The sequence below is a fragment of the Mesoplodon densirostris genome, chromosome 3, assembly GCF_025265405.1.
Source record: "Mesoplodon densirostris isolate mMesDen1 chromosome 3, mMesDen1 primary haplotype, whole genome shotgun sequence".
Classification (NCBI taxonomy): Eukaryota; Metazoa; Chordata; class Mammalia; order Artiodactyla; family Ziphiidae; genus Mesoplodon; species Mesoplodon densirostris.
Genome location: NC_082663.1, coordinates 53,905,578 through 53,928,021, shown reverse-complemented (window position 1 = coordinate 53,928,021; position 22,444 = coordinate 53,905,578). Strand labels below are relative to the sequence as shown.

The following is a 22,444-nucleotide window of genomic DNA, read 5'->3' as shown; positions in this document are numbered from 1 at the left end:
CCTTCCTCTCCAGAATTAAAAAGCCAATCTAGCTATGCAGCAGAAAATTGATTTATTCCTCATGTGTGTGTGTGTGTATCAAGTTAGGAATTTTTAAACTCTCTAAGTATTAATTCCATAGAATGTTAACCACAAAAATTAAACCATGACGTTTTATTTTGCTTTTCACAAGCTAAACAAAAACTCCAGATTATTCTGTTGCTGTTAAAGAAATATCTTTGTCTTAAAGTCTCTTGTTTATTAGACTTAAAAATAACCTTTATGGAAATGTGATAATAGCTTACTCTGTTAGTGTGAGGAATCTATCTGAAAAATAAGAGGTTATATTTACATTACAAATATTTGCATATAAAGAAATTTTTGTGTAGAAGAGGAAATAAGTACATTAAAGCAATTCAGTCATTTAAAACTTCATTGTTAACTATTAACCCACAAGGAAATTAGAGAAAAACTGTGATGATTTGAGTCCCATTTTCCTAAAATTATCCAAAGTAGAAAAGTTTGGGAAAACATTATAGCAATAGTTTCAGAACTACGTATCTTCTTATGTTCATCTTGCTGAGGAATACAAAGTTCGGTTTTGGTGAATAATATTTTTACTTAAAAAAAAATTTCTCTTTTTCACTGTATTATACTTGAGAACTTAGTTAATTCTGAAGCCTGGGAACGTACATGGGTGTTTCATGACAGGGCACAAAGATATTATTCTCTCACTAATTTTATGTTGGTTTGAGAGAAGAGGTGCTATATTATCTCTTTTTAAAAAATACTGTGGTTGTTTCCCACTTGATCACTGTAGATTTGAAGCAATTAATCCACCTAGGAGTACTTAAATAGTTATGCAGTTATTTTATTATTTTTGCACAACTCTGTAGACAACACTTACTTTTCTTCATGTTAGCACAATTTATTCCTACATGCAGATTTAATACCTTTCTCCTGGGGAGAATACTCCAGACAATAACTACTTCTGACCCATTCTTAAGACTCCCTGACACCTAGAAATTGGACATACCTGAATGTGTAGAACACATTCTATATCAGTGTTGAACATAGCCATGGAATATACTAAGCTATGATTAGCAGATAACTCAGGAGAATAAAAAACGTAAAACAAACTCAGTAACCCAAACCAGAAAATGGATATTAAAAAGAAAAAAGAAACTGGATAGGAGAAAAAGAAACTCGACAGCAATTAAAAGAAAAACAACAAAAAAAGGGTAAAATAAATACATACAAACTTATATGGCTGGATTCCTACTCTCAAGAACAAAGTAGAAGTTTATATAATACATTAACTATGTTCACAATTATAACTGGTTATACTAGGGATATGGGCTTAGTTAAGATGAAGAACAGCTGAGGAAAATACTAAAGAAAAGAATTATCTATCCAGCATTGGTGACAAAAAAGTAAACTCTCTAAATGAGTGATGTTTTAGTTATAAAAGTAGTAAGGGGCCTCCCTGGTGGCGCAGTGGTTGGGAGTCCGCCTGCCGATGCAGGGGATACGGGTTCGTGCCCCGGTCTGGGAGGATCCCATATGCCGCGGAGCGGCTGGGCCCGTGAGCCATGGCCACTGGGCCTGCGCATCCGGAGCCTGCGCATCCGGAGCCTGTGCTCCGCAACGGGAGAGGCCACAACGGTGAGAGGCCCGCATACCACAAAAAAAAAAAAAAAAAAAAAAAAAAAAAAAGTAGTAAGAATACAACCATCATCTATTCTACCATATACAAAAGTCTTTCAAGGTGATTTCTAATTACATTTAAAGTATGTTAAAATGCCTTCATCCTCCAATGAAGAATTTAAGACAGGTTCATATTTAACTCTCCAAACAGTTTTACTATCAGGAATGCCAAGAAGTAGGAGATACTACAGAAATCCAAAGACAACAAAATGATTCTTCAGTGTGGAAGAAATCATGGAATAAACTAAGAAATAGCAGAATGAAATTTTATTTCATATTTCTCAATTATTAAAAAAAAAACCCTTACTAATCAAGAGGTAAAGGTCCTCAAAAAAGCATTTTCAGCGTTAAAGCATATATGATATTTCTTAGTTCAAAAGCTGTAAAACACAATAAGCTCACAGATACTACTTCATTCCCTGAGCACCTACTTTCATCAAGCTGTCTGGAAGAACATCTTTGTGACTAAGTGTAGCTGACGGGTAGTTCTGCTGTCCTGAAATGAATATATCATCTTGACAAGGATCTCCTGCACAGGATGTCTGGGGATGCTTCAAATGAGGGGGAAATAAAAAATAAACACATAATGACCTTTAAGATGTGAAACCAAAATGATGATGACACTTGAGAGGAGATACTGCTAGACAATGGAAAGATGAAGAACCAAATCAAACATTACCATCATAACTACCATCGATATTAGCACCTTTATAATGGGTGTTAACTAGATTTATTTATTTATTATTGTGGTAATCACTTTGTAATACATACATATATCAAACCATCATTATGTATACCTTGAACTAATATAATGTTATATATCAGTTATATCGCAATAAAACTGGAAAAAATATTAGTACCTTTAACAGTCTTTCAAAGTTACATGGCAAAATGTTTGTTCTTATAATGTGTGAAAAGTACATATGAACATATACTGTTAAGATATTCCTTTATAATACTTTTAGTTTTATTTACAGTAATACCTAGCTTTTAACACTTTGAGCAATAAATTTAGTTATTAATCCAAGTTAAGAGTCCCAAATTTTAAGAGAAACTAAAATATATGCACTCCTGTTGAGCACAGCAAAAAGTTTTTTGGTAAAAATATTAACTGCTGTTTTTTTTAACAGCACAGTATCACCCAGGATTTCCTTATTAATGATGAGCAATATCAATAAATATACAGTCTTATAAAACTTGCTTTAGCCTAACTGTATCATACTAATATTAGCTCAGTATTTTCAAAAGCACTGCTCTGATTAAATGCTTTTAAATTTTATTAGAGTTCATATTTTTATACATCAAATAACATCCTTACATTATAGCTTATCTCACTGATACCTTTAGAGAAAAAACAGACTCAATATCTCATTATCTCTGAATATTTCTTATAAATATGTTGGGAAGCAAGATGCTTATTTTTCATCTTAATTTAGTTCTAAACACACCTAGCTATATTTTAGAAAACTACAGAGACTGTGATAAATAGCGGTACTGTTACCTTCAAAACAGTGTATGGCTGGCAACACATATATGCAAACTACATCATCATGTTGAAAAATAATCTGAAATCCAGTTCATTATGATATGCCATAGGATACATGTAAATCTAAGGGTTTATAATTTAGTCTTAGGAACCATATCTGCAACAAAGCTATCATGTGCAGTTTGTTGCTAGTTCAAACCATGGCTTAGCATTTTTAGATGTAGTTTGATCTAATTTTGTTTATTTATACAATGAATACTTTATTACTTTATTTTCCTTTTCCGTTTTTGAGATGTGCTTTCAGAATGCATAATAATCAACTCAGCTCACAGCTTGAAGTTTAAACTCAAGCGTGAATGTACGACTATGTCTTTAAATGAACAAGTGCATTATGGATGAAAAAGTTAATAAACGCAACAGACTCAAAGACTCTGACTTGAATCAAAACAAGCAAAAGATATTACTGTTCAAGAATTTGTAAAGAACAATTGTTCCACATGACTATAAAGATTATCCCTGAGTTAATAAAAGCCCCTGGTCTTTACCCCATGGCTTCAGCTGGAATGAGTGCCAGAAATGCAGGGCTTACTTGCCATCATCTCCTCTCTGTTTCAAACTGCTAAGTTACAAAACGATTGTTGCCACTATTATGTAACACAGAAACCAGGTGGTGGCAGGTGACAGAAGGCAGAGCAAAATGGGTGAGGCCCAGCCAGAACAAAGTGGATCGAGGATACTGCTCCTATCCTAGAATACAACAGAGTTAAGCCAGGAGTATATTAAAAAGTAGTAGGAGATTGGGGGTGGTGGGGAAGGAGACACTCAGGAAAAAGCAAAGGACCCAGAAGCAGGGTCACTATGGAAATAAAACTATGGGGGAGAGAATGCAGCTTTACAATGGGAGAAAGGTCTTTTCAGGATGGAGGAAGAGGGGCAGAGGAAACATTTACTTAGAGGCCATGCTACCACCTCAAGTTGTCATGGAAAGAAAAATCTTAGAACAGCCATGCAGAGTTGTTCTGTTCTTTCTCCTTTTCTGTCATTCTTATCCCCTACCCTTAACTTTCATTCAAAGAATAAACCTTTCTTCTTCCCCACTAATGATTACGTGGGTAATAAAGGATTTGGGTTTTGCCTTTTCACTGGTACTTAATGCAATTTCTCCAGGCTCACATTTAATCATATTCTGCAAATTATGATTAAACTTAGTTCCAAGTATTTATTTGCCAACCCTCGATCACTCAAGTGAAAATTATTCTTTCCCACATCCCCTCTGTGTATTACACATGGCATAGCCTTAAAACCTTGAGTTAGGGAGAGGAAGCTAATTTTAAGAGAAAGCACTGTGAAGAAAAATAATTTTTAAAAAAACCTCTTAGATTCCTATCGCTCACCCCTTTTTATATAAGAGCTGACTACATCCTCAGTTATGACCACAGAAACGTAAGAGATAAAAACTAAATCAGCTTTGCAGAGTTTTAGAACTAAGCCATGGAAGAACTGGGAGGTAAACAAGATATTTAACCCACAGCACAAATTTATTTTCTAGAATTGTTAGAACATCAAAATGTGGGGTTTCTTCCTCTTCTATGTACTAAAGGTACTGATCTACTACAGGTACTCACTCGAAAAATGTGCCCACCAGAATCTCTTCCGTCTGCAATACTCAAGGCAAGACTGCCTTGGCTGCCATGCAGATCCCTAGAGCTGCCATAGTGAAAGTGGCTTACAGCAGTAAAATTGGAATTAAAGGACCTTGACAGCATGCTCTGAATAAAGAGGGGATAGATTTAACAGAGATTAGTGTAGCATGCAAAATTCACAAGACATGTTATGTACATAGACATATATACAAGTAACCCCAATACCACGCAGAAATATCAGGCAACACAGAATTTTCAGTGCCACTGAAAGAAATTGGCACTATTTACCATATATTTACATGAAAACATACATGTACACACATAAATTATATGTAAACCCAACCAGTCACATGTTTAAACACCAAAAAAGAAAGTGCAAACATACAGCTGCTTTTATAATGCGATTATTTCTTTTACTCCTAACATATCTTATTAGAAGGTTGTCGGAAGATAGGAATTGATGTTATACCCAGATATATCTGTATGTATATAGTTACACACAGAACACAAACTCATTTCTTTATAAAGACAAACTTTACCAACATTCAGTTATTTCTAAGTCAAAATGGGTTTCTAGCGAGTCTGCTTCATTTTATAGAAATTGTCTTATTAAGTAAATGGAGAGTTTAGACATACATAATAATACAGCACAAAATATATTTGCAAAAAAAAAATACCTGGCTCTTGGCTATTGCAATTTCTAATAAAAATTATCTTCCACATTTAGGAAAATGTCTTAACATCAGAGAAAAGTTTAACATACACACAGAGTTTTAGGATATAACATTTAAAAGGCTCCTACTGCTTTACAATTACCAGGAAAAAAATTTCAATAAATCTAGAAAATGCACATGTAAAACTTTTTTTCCCATTCAAATAGATAGATATTAAAGATTATTATATTTTAGTAGTTAGTAGTGGCCTTGCTGCTTAAACTTGAAGAACCCTTCAAGTTTCACTGATGGTATCCTTCCACGACTGAGTTTACTATAAATGCCTAATTGCCAATCCCAGAGCTGCCTGAGAAATGTACTTCAATAAAAGCACTGCCTGATTCTCATTGTTCCTGCTTATTTATTCCCAGAGTTAACTACCGTTCTTTCACATGTGGATGCTTTTAGTCATGTCCCTAAACTTTAAGGGTCTGATGGTCAAACCGAGAGAAACCATATTTTGGGCATGACTTATTAGTAAGAAATCCACAAATCCACAAATACTTGTTATGACATTTACAACAAGCATTTATATATATGTTATGACATATATAATAAGCATTTCTGTATTACTCTTAGAAAATACAGATTTTCTCCAGATTATGAAGTTGATCTCTAATACCAAGAAACATTAACATGACATTCCAGAATGAAAAGAATCTGTAAAATTACAATGTACACATTTAGTTATTTTGTGGATTCTGAAGTAAAGACTAAAGAAAAAGCTGAATTTAACAGGCCAGGCCTGTACTTTCCCAAACCATCTCACAAAGAATAAGGATTTGGCAGAGGCAGTTCAGAGGTTCCCCAAACACCTGATTAGAATGTAAAAATAGGGCCTCCCTGGTGGCGCAGTGGTTAAGAGTCTGCCTGCCGATGCAGGGGATACGGGTTCGTGCCCCGGTCTGGGAGGATCCCATATGCCGCGGAGCGGCTGGGCCCGTGAGCCATGGCCGCTGGGCCTGCGCGTCCGGAGCCTGTGCTCCGCAACGGGAGAGGCCACAACAGTGAGAGGCCCACATACCGCAAAAAGAAAAAAAAAAAAAAAAAAAAGAATGTAAAAATAAATTATACACATAACCACACACACAGAGAAACATTTCAACAATACACCCTCACGTGTTACACACAGTTTTAACGTGTCAACTTGAGTGGTCTGATTGACCCTTTTTAATAATATGTTGATCTTGGAACAAAGCCTTTGCTGTCATCTTTGAACATACATGAGGTTTTTGCAAATATTTCACTGATTAAGAAGGCTAAAGTTTGGAATAGGTCTGACTTTGAATCCAGGCTTGTACAGAGACAGCCACATAAAACTGCACTCTGGGGCTTCCCTGGTGGCGCAGTGGTTGAGAGTCCGCCTGCCGATGCAGGGGACAAGGGTTCGTGCCCCGGTTCGGGAGGATCCCACGTGCCGTGGAGCGGCTGAGCCCGTGAGCCATGGCCGCTGGGCCTGCGCGGAGCCTGTGCTCCGCAACGGGAGAGGCCACAGCAGTGAGAGGCCCGCGTACCGCAAAAAAAAAAAAAAAAAAAACAAAAAACAAAAAAAACTGCACTCTGTCACAACACATCAACACATTGTGCAAAGCTCAATTAAGTGCTGGGCAAACGTCCTGGGCACTGTTTTTCACTACACACTAATAGCTGTATAATAGCAAGTGAACATGGAAGTCATCATGTTTTGTTAATCATATTCTGGTTGAGTGCTTCTTATCAGTTTTTAATATAATAAGGAATACTGGCAAATGCTGATATTAGAAATAATTTTAATTTTGAAATAAATTTTAATTTTTTCAATCTCTGTTGATTAGTTTAATTAAATAAGTCTCGAGATTTCTGAGGTGGGATTTATTTTATACATTTGCGTTCCAGGTACAGTTTGCCGCAGTGGTTGGGAAGGAGGGGTTAAAGGTTAAAAAAAGGTTAAAAACCTTTACTGCAAGGTTAAGAAAAAACAAGTAAGCTTCAATAACTTATCTCTTTCTGTGTTACTACTAAACTCCTCAGCTGGGCAAAGTAGCAACTTTTCCTCTAGAGGTAGGGCAGGCATTGTGAAATCCCCCAAGGAAAATTTTCAAATGTCTACCACGCCATTAGAATTATGTTTAAGGGAGAGAGGAGGAGATGCAGAGGAGCAAATGGAGCAAATAGAGATCTTCCGTCACAGTCTAAATCTTGTTGCCCTGTGTCCTCAAAAGGCTTTTCCTAATTTCACTGAATTGATTCTCACCTATAAATTACCAGTGAGCACAACAGGGAAACTACTGTCATGCATTCTCTAAGCAATCATACAGTAAATTCTAAACATGAGGTTTAGAATTTAGAGAGATACAAGTGAACAATGAGATGGCTGCTACTTGCTTCTTATTTACTAAAGTCCAGGTGTGTCTGTGTCAGACAGGAAAGTAGTGGAGAATAGCCATCTGAGATGCCAACTAAAAATACAATGATAACCAAACTCATCTCTTCCTCCAAACCTGCTATTCCTCTTCAATATCCAGTTAACAGCAGTCCCAAAAAACAGTTATTCAAGGTACCAATCTCAAGCTTAATCCCTTTTCCTCAATGAATGATTACAGGAATATTCCCATCAGAAGTAAACTCTTATAATCTATTTCAGAACTGCCTCTTGAATTTGTTCCTTTGCCTCAATTCCACTGATGTATTTTTCATTCCATTTATTTTCTGGACCATGAGACAGCCTCATAACTCAATCAACTTGACTATAGCCTCTTCCTCCTCAAATCCAGTTCCACACCATCACCAGAAGTTTATTTATAAAACAGTTATGTTACTCCTTTGCTTAAGAATTTTCCAAATTCCATAGGTAAGGCACACAAATTTAAAGAGCCTCAACAGTATGTAGAGAATTACAGCCGAAACAAAATGGAGAGCTGACAACGAAGTCGCCTAATGCTATAGATGCTCAGCTACTTAAAGCTAAGAACAGAATTAAAAAGAGCTAACAATTACAGACAGAGATTCAGTGTGAATTGACATAAGGTATTAATCACATTTTAGACACTGATTTCTGAAAAACTTAAAGAATTTTTAAAAGTAACGATTAATTGAGGTTGTATACATTCAGCTGTTTTAAAAAATATCATATCAATAAACAAAGTTAAAATAATCCTTGGGTCAAATCCAGTGAGAGATATGAAGCTAAATCTTGAAGAACGAATATGCCTTATATACTTGGGCCACAGAACTGCCCCAAAGTATCAGTTTTAAGAATAATTAAAAAAAATTTTATCTCCTGTCAAAAAAAGAATATCTATACATAAGGTTATAAACTGAACATGAGCTTATTTCCAAACTACATTACACTACACTAGAGCCACAGACACCTGAGTTCAAATAGGTCAGAAATGCAATTTAGGAAAGTCAAGAGTAAATGCCATGCCAGAAGCCATCTGAGTCAGTGACAGTGTTAGTCATACAACAAGAACTGGGGAAAAAAATCTTAGGTGAAAGATATACATTTACGATACATTTCTTGTTATTCTGTTAACTATATGGTAAAATGCTATTTCTGTAAACATATTTACATAATTAATTATTAATAGATGAGAGCAGGAAGCCAGAAAACAGAGGTAAACATGTATATATGTGTATTATTTGTAGTATGGCACAATCTAAACGAGATACACATACACACCTAAATATATAAAATGAAGGTAAGCCCATTAGAAAACACTAAGGAGTAAGAGAAGGGAAAGAAGTTTCTATTAACATCTCAACTGTTTTGAGATTGGGTAAGTCTAAACTTGGACCTCTAATCTCACTACCAAGGAATAACTTCTAGAATATAGGTATATATTCAATAATTCAGAGTATCCTGTTTCATCAACAAAGACTGCCAAATATTTTAAAGAAAATTAGTAAATTCATAAATAGGAGAATGAAAAATTTATGTTTAATTACCTTTTCTAACTTTTTGGCCTCAATGTGTCGTAGTACTTGTTCTCGCCAATCGTGAGGAACTTTACTTTTTCCTGGAGGATCTAATAATGAATGTTCAGAACCAACCCTTGCATTTGGTCTTTTTGAAGGACTAGTCCGTGAATAATTGAAATCACTAACTGACATAGTTCTCTCTGGTATTTCACTAACAGAAGGTCGAGCACTCTGAGGCCTTGATGCATTTGGACCATCAATGCTGTATGTTCGTGCAGAAAGAGGTCTCTGTGATCCTGACATTATTGGAGGAGTTCTTCCCACTGAATGTAACTCTCTGTATGATAAATAATCTCCTTCAGGAACTTGGGCCCGCCTCGTGGGACCCGGCTCACCAAGATTTACAGAGGCTGTAGAGGACACACTACTCTGTCGCTGAATCGTAGTTCGCGATGCTCCAGGAATGAGTCGGTCATTTGGTGAGATGGCCCACATTTCCCCATGTCTTCCTGGACCAAGTCTCTGATGTAAATGGTATCCAGTATTAGCTCGAACATTGTTATGATTAGAGAAATTCATATTGGCAGAATGTTTAGCATAACTGTGATTTTCTGTACTCTCTGATCTAGGAAAGCGCTGCGGAGGAAAACTGACATGGTCTACTTGGGGATTTTGTTTGGAGTGCCACAAAGTGTCCTTGACTGTAGCACTGCTACTGTACTGGATATTATACTGTGGAGGACCATATACTTGAGGCATGGACTGTGGGCCACTTGTTGTGGGGCCTCTTATTATATTTGGTTCTTCAGGATTATAATTTGAATCAAACTTGAAAACTGCCTTTGTACCTGCTATTAAATCAGAAGATGAAGAAGAACCAGTAAATACTTGCAATGGTTGATCATACAAAAGCGTAGCTGACTTGCTCCTGACTATATTTTTTCCATCAATAGTAGATGTTACTTTAACTGTTGCACTTGGCTGTTGAGGTCCATTATCACTAAGTATGTCATAGATTTTTAGCCCGCCAGTCTCCATATTAGTTATGCTATGAGATTTCACAACAGATCCAATTGGCCCACTTCTCTGAGGGGAGAGATCTTCAGTGCTTTTGGAAAGACCCCCATCAACAGAAGAACTGGTGTCATGTGGTTCAGTCCTCCTAGGAGACTGTGGAGTTTCCTCAGAGCGTCCATTTACCTTATTTATGCATTCGAGAGTAGGATACTTGTTTCCATTATCCAAGTGTTCAGCCTCTCCTTTAGCATTATTGCTTAAAAAGCCTGTTTCAAGCACTGTATCCTCTGTCTTTGATCGTTCCACTATCTCTGGTTGAAATATATCATTAGTTACAAGTTTTTTAAGATTCATATTGATATGGTTTAATTTGTGAGATTCATCAGATGTGGCTGTTGAGTCAACACCTTTTTCAATAAGAACTAATCGCTCTTCAATATTCAAATCATATTCAGGTAAGTTAAAATCTTTTTTATCAGGAACCTCGGTTTTTTCCTCTGTTGAATGATTTAAAATATCTCCATTTTGTAAAAGGCTGTTAAAATTTTCATCTTCTTGCCTAAAACAAAGAAAATTTTATCACAAACATCATAAAGCCCAGTTTTCTTAGTAATGGGGAACATTAACAACTAATTAATTAATGTGTAGGTACATAAAGAGCATTGATGGGAGTTATAGATAAAAGGCATTTATTATCAAGCATGTAGTTTAAAAATATTATTGTAACAGTCAAATAATATAGATTTATATTAAATGGAGACAAGGTAAAGCATACTAATTAAAATTCATAGATAAGATTAATTTTCATCAATATCATCAATCTATCACAATAGTTTAATAGAGCTAAACAATGAAGAAAAATGTGATTATGTAATGAAATACTCTTCTACTGCTGCATCTTTTCATGCCTGTGTTAAAACATGAAATGCTTGAAAGTTGGGCACATAATGGAGAAAAGGCCAGTAAGTTTAATAGTTAAGTAAAAAGCACAGAATATTTTTACAAATAATTCTGAAACCTCACATTATTGATCAGTTAATCATATTAACTAAGTAGGTATTATTAGATTCAAATATATATGAGGAAATTATACAAAGAACTAAACAATAACTCAAAGATCTACGAAATATGAAGAAAGATCAAAAGAGAAACTAAATCTAATCATTTTTCTGTGACTACACGGTATTTGGCAAATATTTATAAAATGTACCATATTCCAAAATTATAGAAGATATTTTATTTCTATTTGGTGATATGAAAACGTATTTGTGTCCTCTTCGTAAATATTCAAGTTACGTTTCAACAAATTCTTTAATACTGATCTTCCCATTAGGTAACAAAAAATATTACTAGAAATACAACAAAAAAGGTGTGGCTATATCCCTTTCTTAGCCTTTATTTCATTACAAAAAACATGACTTAGACTAAACTACTTCCCAACAATATCAGTAAAATTTTACTATTTGACAAATTAATCATTATCTTAACCTCTAAGAGGTTTTAAAATTAATATTTTACCATACTGATCTTAGCCTCAAATTCAGAGGATAGATATAAATGATTAATCATAACTACAACCACATAATAGTTAAGCTCAATTTGAGACATAAAATTCATCTTTCTTTTAAAGCAATGCAAATCAATACACAGAAAAATTTGACTTAAATATGCCTGGAATTTAAGAACTATTTAACTCTAAAAATTAGTTAACAATATCCATACAATAAGCTTTAGATTCAGTACTAACCCAAATCTTCCTATCAAGCACTCTAGCTGATACAATAACATGAAAGTAAAATGGTAGTCTCACTTTGATAACAAAACTTCTTGAGAACCCCAGTAATAAATTTGTTTTAAAATTCACCCAAATTCAAGCCTGTAGGAAGTAAATCTTGTTTCAGCGAGTTTGACCTACAAATTTAACTCTAAAACCAAAAATACAGCACTAATCAGAAATATTTGATTGAACCCTTTAATGATAACCCCCAAAGTGACTCTGCATTTCTAACCCTAAAAATACCCCTTTTAATTTGAATTATTCCGAACAGGCTCTTTATGTTGTAATACCTAGAAATATTATAAAACTGTTCAACCTTTCAATGAAGAGAATTTGAATATATTTTAAATCTTTTCTCCCCCATTTAAAAGACTGATTTAAAATGGAAATGTATAAAAGCTAAATAATTAGTAGTAAAGTGGGGAAGAAACCATATACTGCCTGAACCATTTCTATAGTCTTAATTTGTAAAATCTTTTATGTTTTAATAATATATATTTATTTGCCTTACCACTTCTATTTATTGTACAAATAAATTATTTTGTTAAGGTGTTCACAAACCTGATTTTGGAATTAATACCAATATGAGTTTGTTTCACTGGAGAGCAGAGTGAGGTATCTTGACTACTATCAGTGTTAAGAGAAACTGAATCAGACATCCGAGATGGAGAAGAACAGTTGCTGTTATTCTGATTGCTATTGTGTGTAACTTCATCTGATAAAGAATCTGTATCCTTTGTATCATCTGAAACAAAAAAAACCTTAAGCTATTGATAAAGCCAAGAAGAATTTCCAGTAATGACAAATGGCATTTATATTGTCCTGGTTCAATATATAAGGTAAAGAATTATATGGTTAAGAAGATAAGCAGAGGCTCACCTCTGAAAACTCAGTCCTAATATATAAAAAGATTAAAGAATTTAAAAATAGTGATACCTTCAGTTAGTTTTTAGTGATACCTATAGTTTTTTTTTTTTTTTTTTTAAGTATGACCAGGGGCTTCCCTGGTGGCGCAGTGGTTGAGAGTCCGCCTGCTGATGCAGGGGACGTGGGTTCGTGCCCCGGTCTGGGAGGATCCTGCGTGCCGCGGAGCAGCTGGGCCTGTGAGCCGTGGCTGCTGGGCCTGAGCGTCCGGAGCCTGTGCTCCGCAAGGGGAGAGGCCACAACAGTGAGAGGCCCGCGTACCGCAAAAAAAAATAATAATAATAAAATAAAATAAAATAAAATATGACCAGTGTTAGTTACCCAGAATTTGATTTAGTTTAAACTACTGACAAGATGATATCACACAATGTTTAAGGTCATCAATTAGTTTTAGTGAATATGCTTTTCCACACATCTTTAGTTTTAAAAAGTCATAATAGTAAGAAACACATAGTACAGTTCATAACTTTGGTAAACTTTTCTGGGGTAGAAATTATTTCATACATGTATGGAATTGTTTTCATCTATTCTGATAATAAAAATGAGCAGCACAATCAACCAAAAAACAAACACCAAACAAATCCAGAAATTTTCACGTCAGTTTTCCACTTTTTAAAATCATTTCAAAGAATTGTATACGAGTAGTGAACTCTCAATATGTGAGATGGATTTGTAACAGTTATATAAACAGAAATAGACAATATTCATATTCCATTATAGTCAGGTAGTATAAAAAGTACTATTTTTTTAAAGTAGTAATAAAAAGATAATAACTTAATATCTTTACAACCCTAAAGGCTGTTTTTAACTAACTCAATTCTAGCCAAATCACAGAAATAGTACATAGAGATACGTAGTCATAGGTGATTATATGATTTTTTTGCTGTTCCAAATATCTCAGTTCAAGTAGTCTGGATTGTGTTTACAGTTGAAAACAGTAGCACATGGGGCTCTGTAATTTCAATTTTAAGGTATTTGGGTTTTGGATTATGAATTTTTAAAATACTGTTAAACTATATGGCACTTGAGTTCTCTACTAGATATATTCTTCTTCTACCTCCTTATCATGGGGCAATTGTGACAATTAGATAATAACATGTATACTATTTAGCATAGTAATTAAGAATTAGTAACAAATATCAGTACCATTATTATTATGAAACCCCAAGCTATCCTCCAAAGGGCCACCTTGATAGTAAGTTTCATTAAGGCCATAAAGGTAAAGGCTGTATAAACCTCTGGTGGAGATAATGTAGAGATGTTCAGACATTTGGTGGAGAGGACTGAGGGAAGGATAAAAGGAAGGGATAGAGACTCTTCAAGTTCTCTTTCCTTTCCAAGAGTCTGAGATTCCATGTCAGGTGGGGGTGGGGGTGGGGATGTTAAAAAGAAGTACTGGGAGAGATAAAGTAACAAGCAGCATGTGTTATACATCAGGTACTATGCTAGGTCTGAGTGCACTAATCCGATATATTTGAGAGTCACAAAACCCTTCATTAGCCTCACTGTATGTCTAATATATACACACACAAAATTAAGGAGCGCAAAGATCATACAGCAAATAAGTGGTAGAGAAGGAATCATAATCTAGGCTTATTTGCCTATAAAATCTATGACATGTAAGTAAACTTGCACGAATGAGGGAAGAGAAAAGATCCATCAAGATTTTTCTTTAAAAACGAGAGGTAAGGAATAGATCTTTTAGAAAGGCATGTTTTAAAAATTGTTTCTAAAAAGTGTTTTAAATAACATAATGACATTTAGTGAAATTTATTTGAAAAAATGTATAAACTTATTCAGCCCATTTCTATTCTTAGTGCTTTCCTTTAACACCTAACCTTTTTTGTTATTACTAAGTGCTACCACTTTGGGCTGGTTAATAGAGGTTTCAATTAATGGTGGTCGCATCTCTGCCATTTTCATCTCTTCATCAGAAGAAAGTTCTTCAGATTCCTAATTTAAAGAAAAAAGAGAGAAAATATTTACAAAAATAAATTTTGGTTTCTTTAAATATTAAGTCATAAGAACTTCAAAGAGAAACGAATACTTAGAACAGGTAAAAAACCTTTTTAAGGTAATAGTGAATAAAACTAGTATATGACTTAAATTTTTCAAGACATGGCTGTAAAACTATGGAAATTATTAACAGTACACCAAAGTTCCTAAGGTATAATTTTCTGTACAGTCCTTAATCCAACTGTATTAATGATTGGTATGTACCTGGTAATATGTCAAGTGCCAGAGAAACAATAATGAGTAAAACACAATCCCTGCCATTGAAAAACTCAAGTTTAGTGAAGGTACTCTAACAAAAAGTCTATTCCTAATCCTCAAATTTATTCCCTCAAGGATCACTGGGTTCCAAGGAATCAGAAGGACTGAGATGTTCTTCCACCAAAATGGATTAATGGCAATTTTTGCCCAATTTGATTTTTTTCTCTGGTATTTGGCAACTGTCCCAGACTATCTACCATTGAGTGCTGTTAGCACACAAAAAAAGAGACCTTGTCATCAACAAATATTAACAGAAAAATTTTAACACTGTATATAGTGTATATAAAATCAGATCTACTACAGGTTAAATTATTCCTAGTTAATATGATGAAAATAAATAAAAGCTCTTAACAGGGTGTTCTATTAAAAATACTAAGATTTCTAGGTGCTTTAAGAGTGCCATAATAAGACATGGACTGGAGTCAGAAAACTGTTTCAGTAAAAAGGCCAGAGAGTAAATATTTTACACTTTGCAAGCCATACAGTCTCTTGTTTCAACCAACCAATTCTGCTGCTGTAGCACAAGAGTAGTCACAGGCAATATGTAAACAAACTGCCATGGCTGTGTGCCAGTAAAACTAAATTTCATCTAATTTTTCACATTTCACGAAATACACTTTCTCTTTTGAATTTTATTCAACCATTCAATAATGTAAAAGCTGTTCTTGGCTTGCAAGCCACACAAAAACAGGCAGTGGGCTGGATTTGGGCCATAGGCCATAGTTTGCCAACCCTGTACCAAACTGCACTACAACAGTTAGACTGCTAAGTAGATTAGGGAGAGAACGTAAATTGGATTTAGTCTTGAAGGGTGAGTTAAGAGGGAAATGACATTCTGAGTAGGGGAAAGCATGGAAATAAGAAAAGGTATGGCAAGTCAGCTCCATGCAGCTGGAACTTAAGATAAGCGGCAGGAGACAGAAAAGGCAGACTGGAATGGATAGTAAAAGGTTATGCTCTGAGTATGAACTCAATTAAGTATGCATTGGTCATTACTGAAAGTTGACAAGCCAGGAACTCACAAGATCAGATTCTTTTAAAATAGTAACTCTGGTATTAAAGATGTATGAAAAGAAAAAGAGACTGGCAGAAAGGAAACTAGCTATACTCATAGTCCTTAAGAAAAAAAGACTACATCTGTCCTGCAATGGCAGTGATGGATAGTAAAGAAAAAAAGAATTTGACACAAATTTTGCAATTAACAGGACTTGATTGACAGAAGGAATGCGAAGAATGAGATAAAAGGACAAGGAGGTCTGTCTTAATCTTTGACATCTGCAGCATTTAAACTGCTGACCAGGCCTTCTCCTTCATGAAATTATATTACACACCTGGGCTTCTGGGAACTGTAGTCTCCTAAATCTCCTCCCACCTTTCTGTTTCCTTTGCTCATCTCAATTAATCTTCCTGCAGTTAGCTCATATTCTTTCCTTTCTTACTCTTTCTCCCTGGATATTGCATTTTCTCCAATGATTATGTTTAATGTAAATAATTCTGCTAATAAGTCTTCAGTGGCTCCCTGAAGACTATAGTGTAGAACATCAAGTCCAAACTTCTTAGCAGCGGTATTAAGGGCTTCAGAATCAGGATCCAACCTACCTTACTAATTTTATTCATATACTATAACCCCTGACATATTCAGTCAGATGGAACATGCTCTTCTCTACATTTTCTAAATACCATGCTTTTGCTCTCATTATTCCTTCCATTTCATTCAATTCTCTTATTTCTGCTAATTGAAACACTTCAAAATACAGGTTAAATGCTTCCTTCACTTAAAGCATCCACGGTTCTTTGTAGCCAGAAAATATCTCCTTTCTAAATTTCTGTAGCACTTAATATCTCCAGCAGTGTATGAAGGGAATATAAAATGGTGTAATCACTTTTGGAAAACTGTCTGGCAGTTTCTCAAACAGTTAAACATAAAGTTACCATACAATCTAGCAATTATACTCTGAGGTATATACCCAAGAGAAAATAAAATATGTATCCACACAAAAACGTGTACACAAATATTCAAAGAAGCCTTATTCATTATAGCCAAAATGTGGAAATAACCCAAATGTCCATAATGATGATTACAATGAAATATTATTCAGATATTAAAAAATGCATGAAGTATTGATTCATGCTACAATATGAATAGTCTTGACATTATGTTAAGTGAAAGAAACAGTTACAAAGACCACATATCAGACGATTACATTTATATGAAATGCCAAGGACAGCCAAATCTAGAGATACAGATAAAGTATATTACTAGTTGTCTAGAATTTGGGGGGATAGAGAAGTTGTAGGGAGACAACTAAGAAGTACTGGCTTTCTTTTGGGGTAATGACAATGTTCTAAAAGTGACTGTGGTGAGGGCTGCACAACTTTCAGTAAACTGAAAAACCACTGAACTGCACCCTTTATTTAAATGAGTGAATTGTATAATATATGAGTCATATCTCAATAAAGCTGTTTTTCTTTTTTTTAAAGTTACAGTTTTTATTGATCCACGGGATGAATCTCTTTAAAAAAAGTCTCAGGGGCTTCCCTGGTGGTGCAGTGGTTGAGAGTCCTCCTGCCGATGCAGGGGACATGGGTTCGTGCCCTGGTCTGGGAAGATCCCACATGCCGCGGAGCGGCTAGGCCTGTGAGCCATGGCCGCTGAGCCTGCGCATCCGGAGCCTGTGCTCCGCAACGGGAGAGGCCACAATAGTGAGAGGCCCGCGTACCACAAAAAAAAAAAAAAAAAAAAAAAAGTCTCAGATATTCAAGAAAAAAATTACTTCATAAGCAATGGTAGATGCCTACAGAAGTCAAATAATTGAAATACACCTACAGCAACTTTTCATTTTTTTCTAAACATCTTTATTGGAGTATAATTAACAATGTTGTGTCAGTTTCTGCTGTATAACACAGTGAATCAGTTATACATATACATATGTCCCCCTATTTCTTCCCTCTTGCATCTCCCTTCCTCCCACCCTCCCTATCCCACCCCTCTACATGGTCATAAAGCACGGAGCTGATCTCCCTGTGCTATGTGGCTACTTCCCACTAGCTATCTATTTTACATTTGGTAGTGTATATATATGTCCATGCCACTCTCTCACTTTGTCACAGCTTACCCTTCCCCTTCCCCATGTCCTCAAGTCCATTCTCTATGTCTGTGTCTTTATTCCTGTCCTGCCCCTAGCGTCTTCAGAAGTTTTTTTTTTTAGATTCCATATATATGTGTTAGCATACGATATTTGTTTTTCTCTTTCTGACTTACTTCACTCTGTATGACAGACTCTAGGTCCATCCACCTCACTACAAATAACTCAATTTCGTTTCTTTTTATGGCTGAGTAATATTCCATTGTATATATGTAATCTTTTCATTTTTAAGTTACAGAAATAATAGCAATTGCTGTTATGAATTTTACAGAATGAGAACAACACTGCCACAATCTGATTTACATAGTAGGGACTTCCCTGGTGGTCCAGGGGGTTAGACTCCACACTCCCAATGCAGGGGGCCCAGGTTCGATCCTTGGTCAGGGAACTAGATCCCACCTGCATGCCACAATTAAGAAGCCCGCATGCCACAACTAAGAAGGAGTCCGCATGCTGAAACTAAAGATATTGCATGCCACAACTAAGACCTGGCGCAACCAAAATAAATAAATATTTTTTTAAAGGACATAATTTACATAGTAAAAATTTTATACCCACTGTACTCCAATGTTTAAAGTGATAAACGAGTGGTCTAGAAAACATTATGAGATTTCTCAATGGCAGATGCATTAGCATATTTTCTGCTATCATTATCAGGTTTCTCCTATCTTTAGTTAGCAACAACGAAATATTAAATTCTTACCATTTATCACTACTCCAGAATAATCATAAAGCCATACCTCAAAAACATCATCATGATTAATAATATGCTTCAAGTTCTCAGAGGCTTTCATATTTGCAGTCACTGGCGGATTCCCAGGACTAACTTCAGCTTCACGTTCACTGGTCTTCGGTATAGAGTTTCCTATCATATACTTTTCTCTTTCATCAGCTTTGCTTCTTACTGGAGTAATACTTTCTGAAGTCTAAGTAAAAGAAAAGATAAAGAATTCACATTCTTTACATCTATTCTTGTATTAAAGTTCAGATGAAATTTTAACAGTAATTTAGTATCTTCCTATTCTGGATAAACTGAAGAAACTTTAAACATGGAAATCTGTAGGACTCACAGATAAAATGCTCATTTTGGGAACAGGTGGTCCCAAAGGTCCACAAGCCACATTAAACTTTACAATTTAGCTGAGGCTACATTTCATCCTAGAAGTTGCAAAGCTGGTATTTATGAGTGAGTCACTTAGCTCAGCATGCTCAAAATCAGGATGGCTAGATATTTTCCTGCTCATTGTGGAATATATAGTAACTCTACTGACATGATAAAACTTCTGTTTCTGTGATACAATGGCGGCGGAGAGCGGGGGGAGTCCATTAAAGAACACACAATTTAAGGATTAGTGTAGGTTTCAGAAACATCCCAAGGTAATGCCAATGGTCTGTCATAGCAATTACATTTAAAATTAAAACTGGGTAGAGTGAATCAATATTACCAGGGGAAAAAGTATTTCTATAACAATGAATTTTCTGACATTTGTTACCTTATTCTTTGTTCAGGCAATGATTTTTCAAAGGCTATGCTGACACTCCCCTGCCCATATGGACAGTCTGTAACCACACTGAAGTGGTAATAATAGCAATTAGGGAGTTTGCTCACTATTATAGCTTTTAGTTCAGGTATCTGAGAACACTGTCCTAAGTTTGGAAGTACATTTTCTTGTAAACAAAAAGGATCATTATATCATTTATCATTTAAAAATTTTAAAGAACCTGAAACAGGTTTTGGTCAATGCTTTTGAATTTTCTAACCTTCATACCCACATCATTATTTATAACTTGCTGGTCTTCATGTGGTTTCAAATCTTTTCCAGAGTCTTCGTTAGTCTCTTCATCTTTTAATCTATGTACAATGGTTTGAACAGTTTTAACCATATTCTTAAGCTCATCTGGGTATGGTGTTGGATATCTCTTTAAATTTCCCTCCTAGAGAAATAAAATAAGCACAATTTACAGATAAGTATTTCTTTTTTAAAACATTTTTAATGGAGTACAGTTGATTTACAATGTTGTGTTAGTTTCAGGTGTACAGCGAAGTGAATCAGTTATACATACACATATATCCATTCTTTTTTAGATTCCTCTTTTCCCATATAGGCCATTACAGAGTACTGACTAGAGTTTCCTGTGCTATACAGTAGGTCCTAATTAGTTATCTACAGATAAATATTTCTAATGTCAATCTCAAAATTTAATCTATAACCCATCTTAATTACATTGCTCAGAGGGGTAACTGTAAAGACAGATGATAGGCCTTTGAAAGTATTTTAGACTCAATACAAGTATGGTTTTATTGATAATCAAAAACTTCACAGTTACAGATTTCAATGTTTTAAAAGCTTTTTTTTTAGTAGACTTAAATATATTCCATTTGGAGATATATGGTGTGGATATTGCCAACACCACCTCTTGGCTTTGAAACAGATATGTTTTCCAGCTAGATGTTTATGCAAACATACATAAAGTTCCTAGATTATTATGACATATGTGCTGGGAACCAAACACTTCTAAGGTCAATCTAATTATCATTTTCTGGGATACAGTTAGTTTTATTATATAAGGGGAAAAAATTACATCCATAAGTAACTAGAAAATGTGTATTTGCTACTTCTATCACTGCAACACAGTCTCACAAAGAAACAAGATGTTCATATCAAAGAGTTCTTTATCCCTATAATATATATAAGTAAATCACTAAAGAAAGGAAAGGGGGAAATAATAATCTGTTTTTCTCTTATATTTATACACACTATGAAATTTGGCTTTTAATTGCATAATTTTATATTGTTCTCGAATACTTTCACATGATAAATGTATTGGATTAATAAAATTTCAAGTGCCTTGAGGGCAAAATAGCACAGATTAGCTATATAGTACCCAATAAATATCAGCAGACCTGTTTAAAATTTGAAGGAAAAAAGAACAGACTCACTCTAGGAGGTGCTTCCCTTTCATCTTTGTCTTCATCACATTCAAATGCCACTTGAGCCCGCTGTTTTCTCTGTTCCTCCCACAATGAAGGATTAAAACTTTCATTATCTGATATGAACATAACTAGAGAAAAACAAACAAAACCCCACTGTATTTTACTATAATTATGAAAAACTATTACTTGCTCATAATTTTCTTTATGAGGTATGTTCATTAAGATAAATCAAGACCAGTCAATGTCAGCAGCTATAAATGCTACACTAACAACTAGGCTGTGTTTTTCCAACATTTCTTCACAATATCAATGACATATCTTTTCTTCCTTAAAGCTGATTTGTCTTGTTTTGTTACCAGAAGGATTCCTGAAGAGAATATAACAATTAAGACACTATAGATATGTGATTGTGTGCAGTTCCCTACAAAAAGTAACATGGTAATATATAAATTATTTCATCCAGGTTCTGGCATTCAGAAACCTTCCTAATTCCAACATTGTTCATTATGTACTGGGGGAGGGGTGTTAAGTCAGAAAGAGGGAAATACTTTGGTAAAAAATGACTACCCCAATGGCATGTAATTACATCTTTGCATGAAACATTATATATAGCTTTACTATGTAAATAAAGTAATTACAAGATATTCTCTATCAAAACTAAGGAAAATTGAAAATTTAACATAAACTCAACACTTATATATCCTGCTATCTGATATTAATATTAAAGATGTGACAACTGTCACATCTTTTTGCTTATTAGGCAACTAAAAACAGCTAAGGCTTAAAAAATTAATCCATCTATTATATATCACCTTATAGAAGTTTGTGTAGTACAAAATAAAATCACAACTTATTTTCTGCCCCTTAGAAGAAAACAACAAAAGGGATTAAAAGCACCTAAAATTAGTTAATACAAAAACTGAAATTCCTGGAATACCCAAAT

The 22,444-nt window shown here is 34.8% G+C and overlaps 1 protein-coding gene across 7 annotated transcripts in view; it reads right to left on the bottom strand.

Annotated features, from left to right (window-relative positions):
- ERBIN (erbb2 interacting protein) overlaps positions 1–22,444 on the bottom strand; it is a 114,012-nt gene that overhangs the window by 5,245 nt on the left and 86,323 nt on the right. For 4 of the 7 annotated variants that reach the window (XM_060092969.1, XM_060092967.1, XM_060092966.1 and 1 more), the window contains 7 exons: positions 21,508–21,629; positions 20,328–20,501; positions 19,307–19,492; positions 14,985–15,099; positions 12,784–12,967; positions 9,456–11,004; positions 2,118–2,237 (listed from right to left, as the gene is read on the bottom strand). In XM_060092969.1, coding sequence (XP_059948952.1) covers positions 2,118–2,237; positions 9,456–11,004; positions 12,784–12,967; positions 14,985–15,099; positions 19,307–19,492; positions 20,328–20,501; positions 21,508–21,629 — 2,450 coding nt within the window. Of the gene's footprint in view, positions 1–2,117; positions 2,238–4,797; positions 4,942–9,455; positions 11,005–12,783; positions 12,968–14,984; positions 15,100–19,306; positions 19,493–20,327; positions 20,502–21,507; positions 21,630–22,444 lie in introns of all 7 variants that reach the window. The other 3 variants (XM_060092972.1, XM_060092968.1, XM_060092970.1) reach the window with 3 other exon arrangements.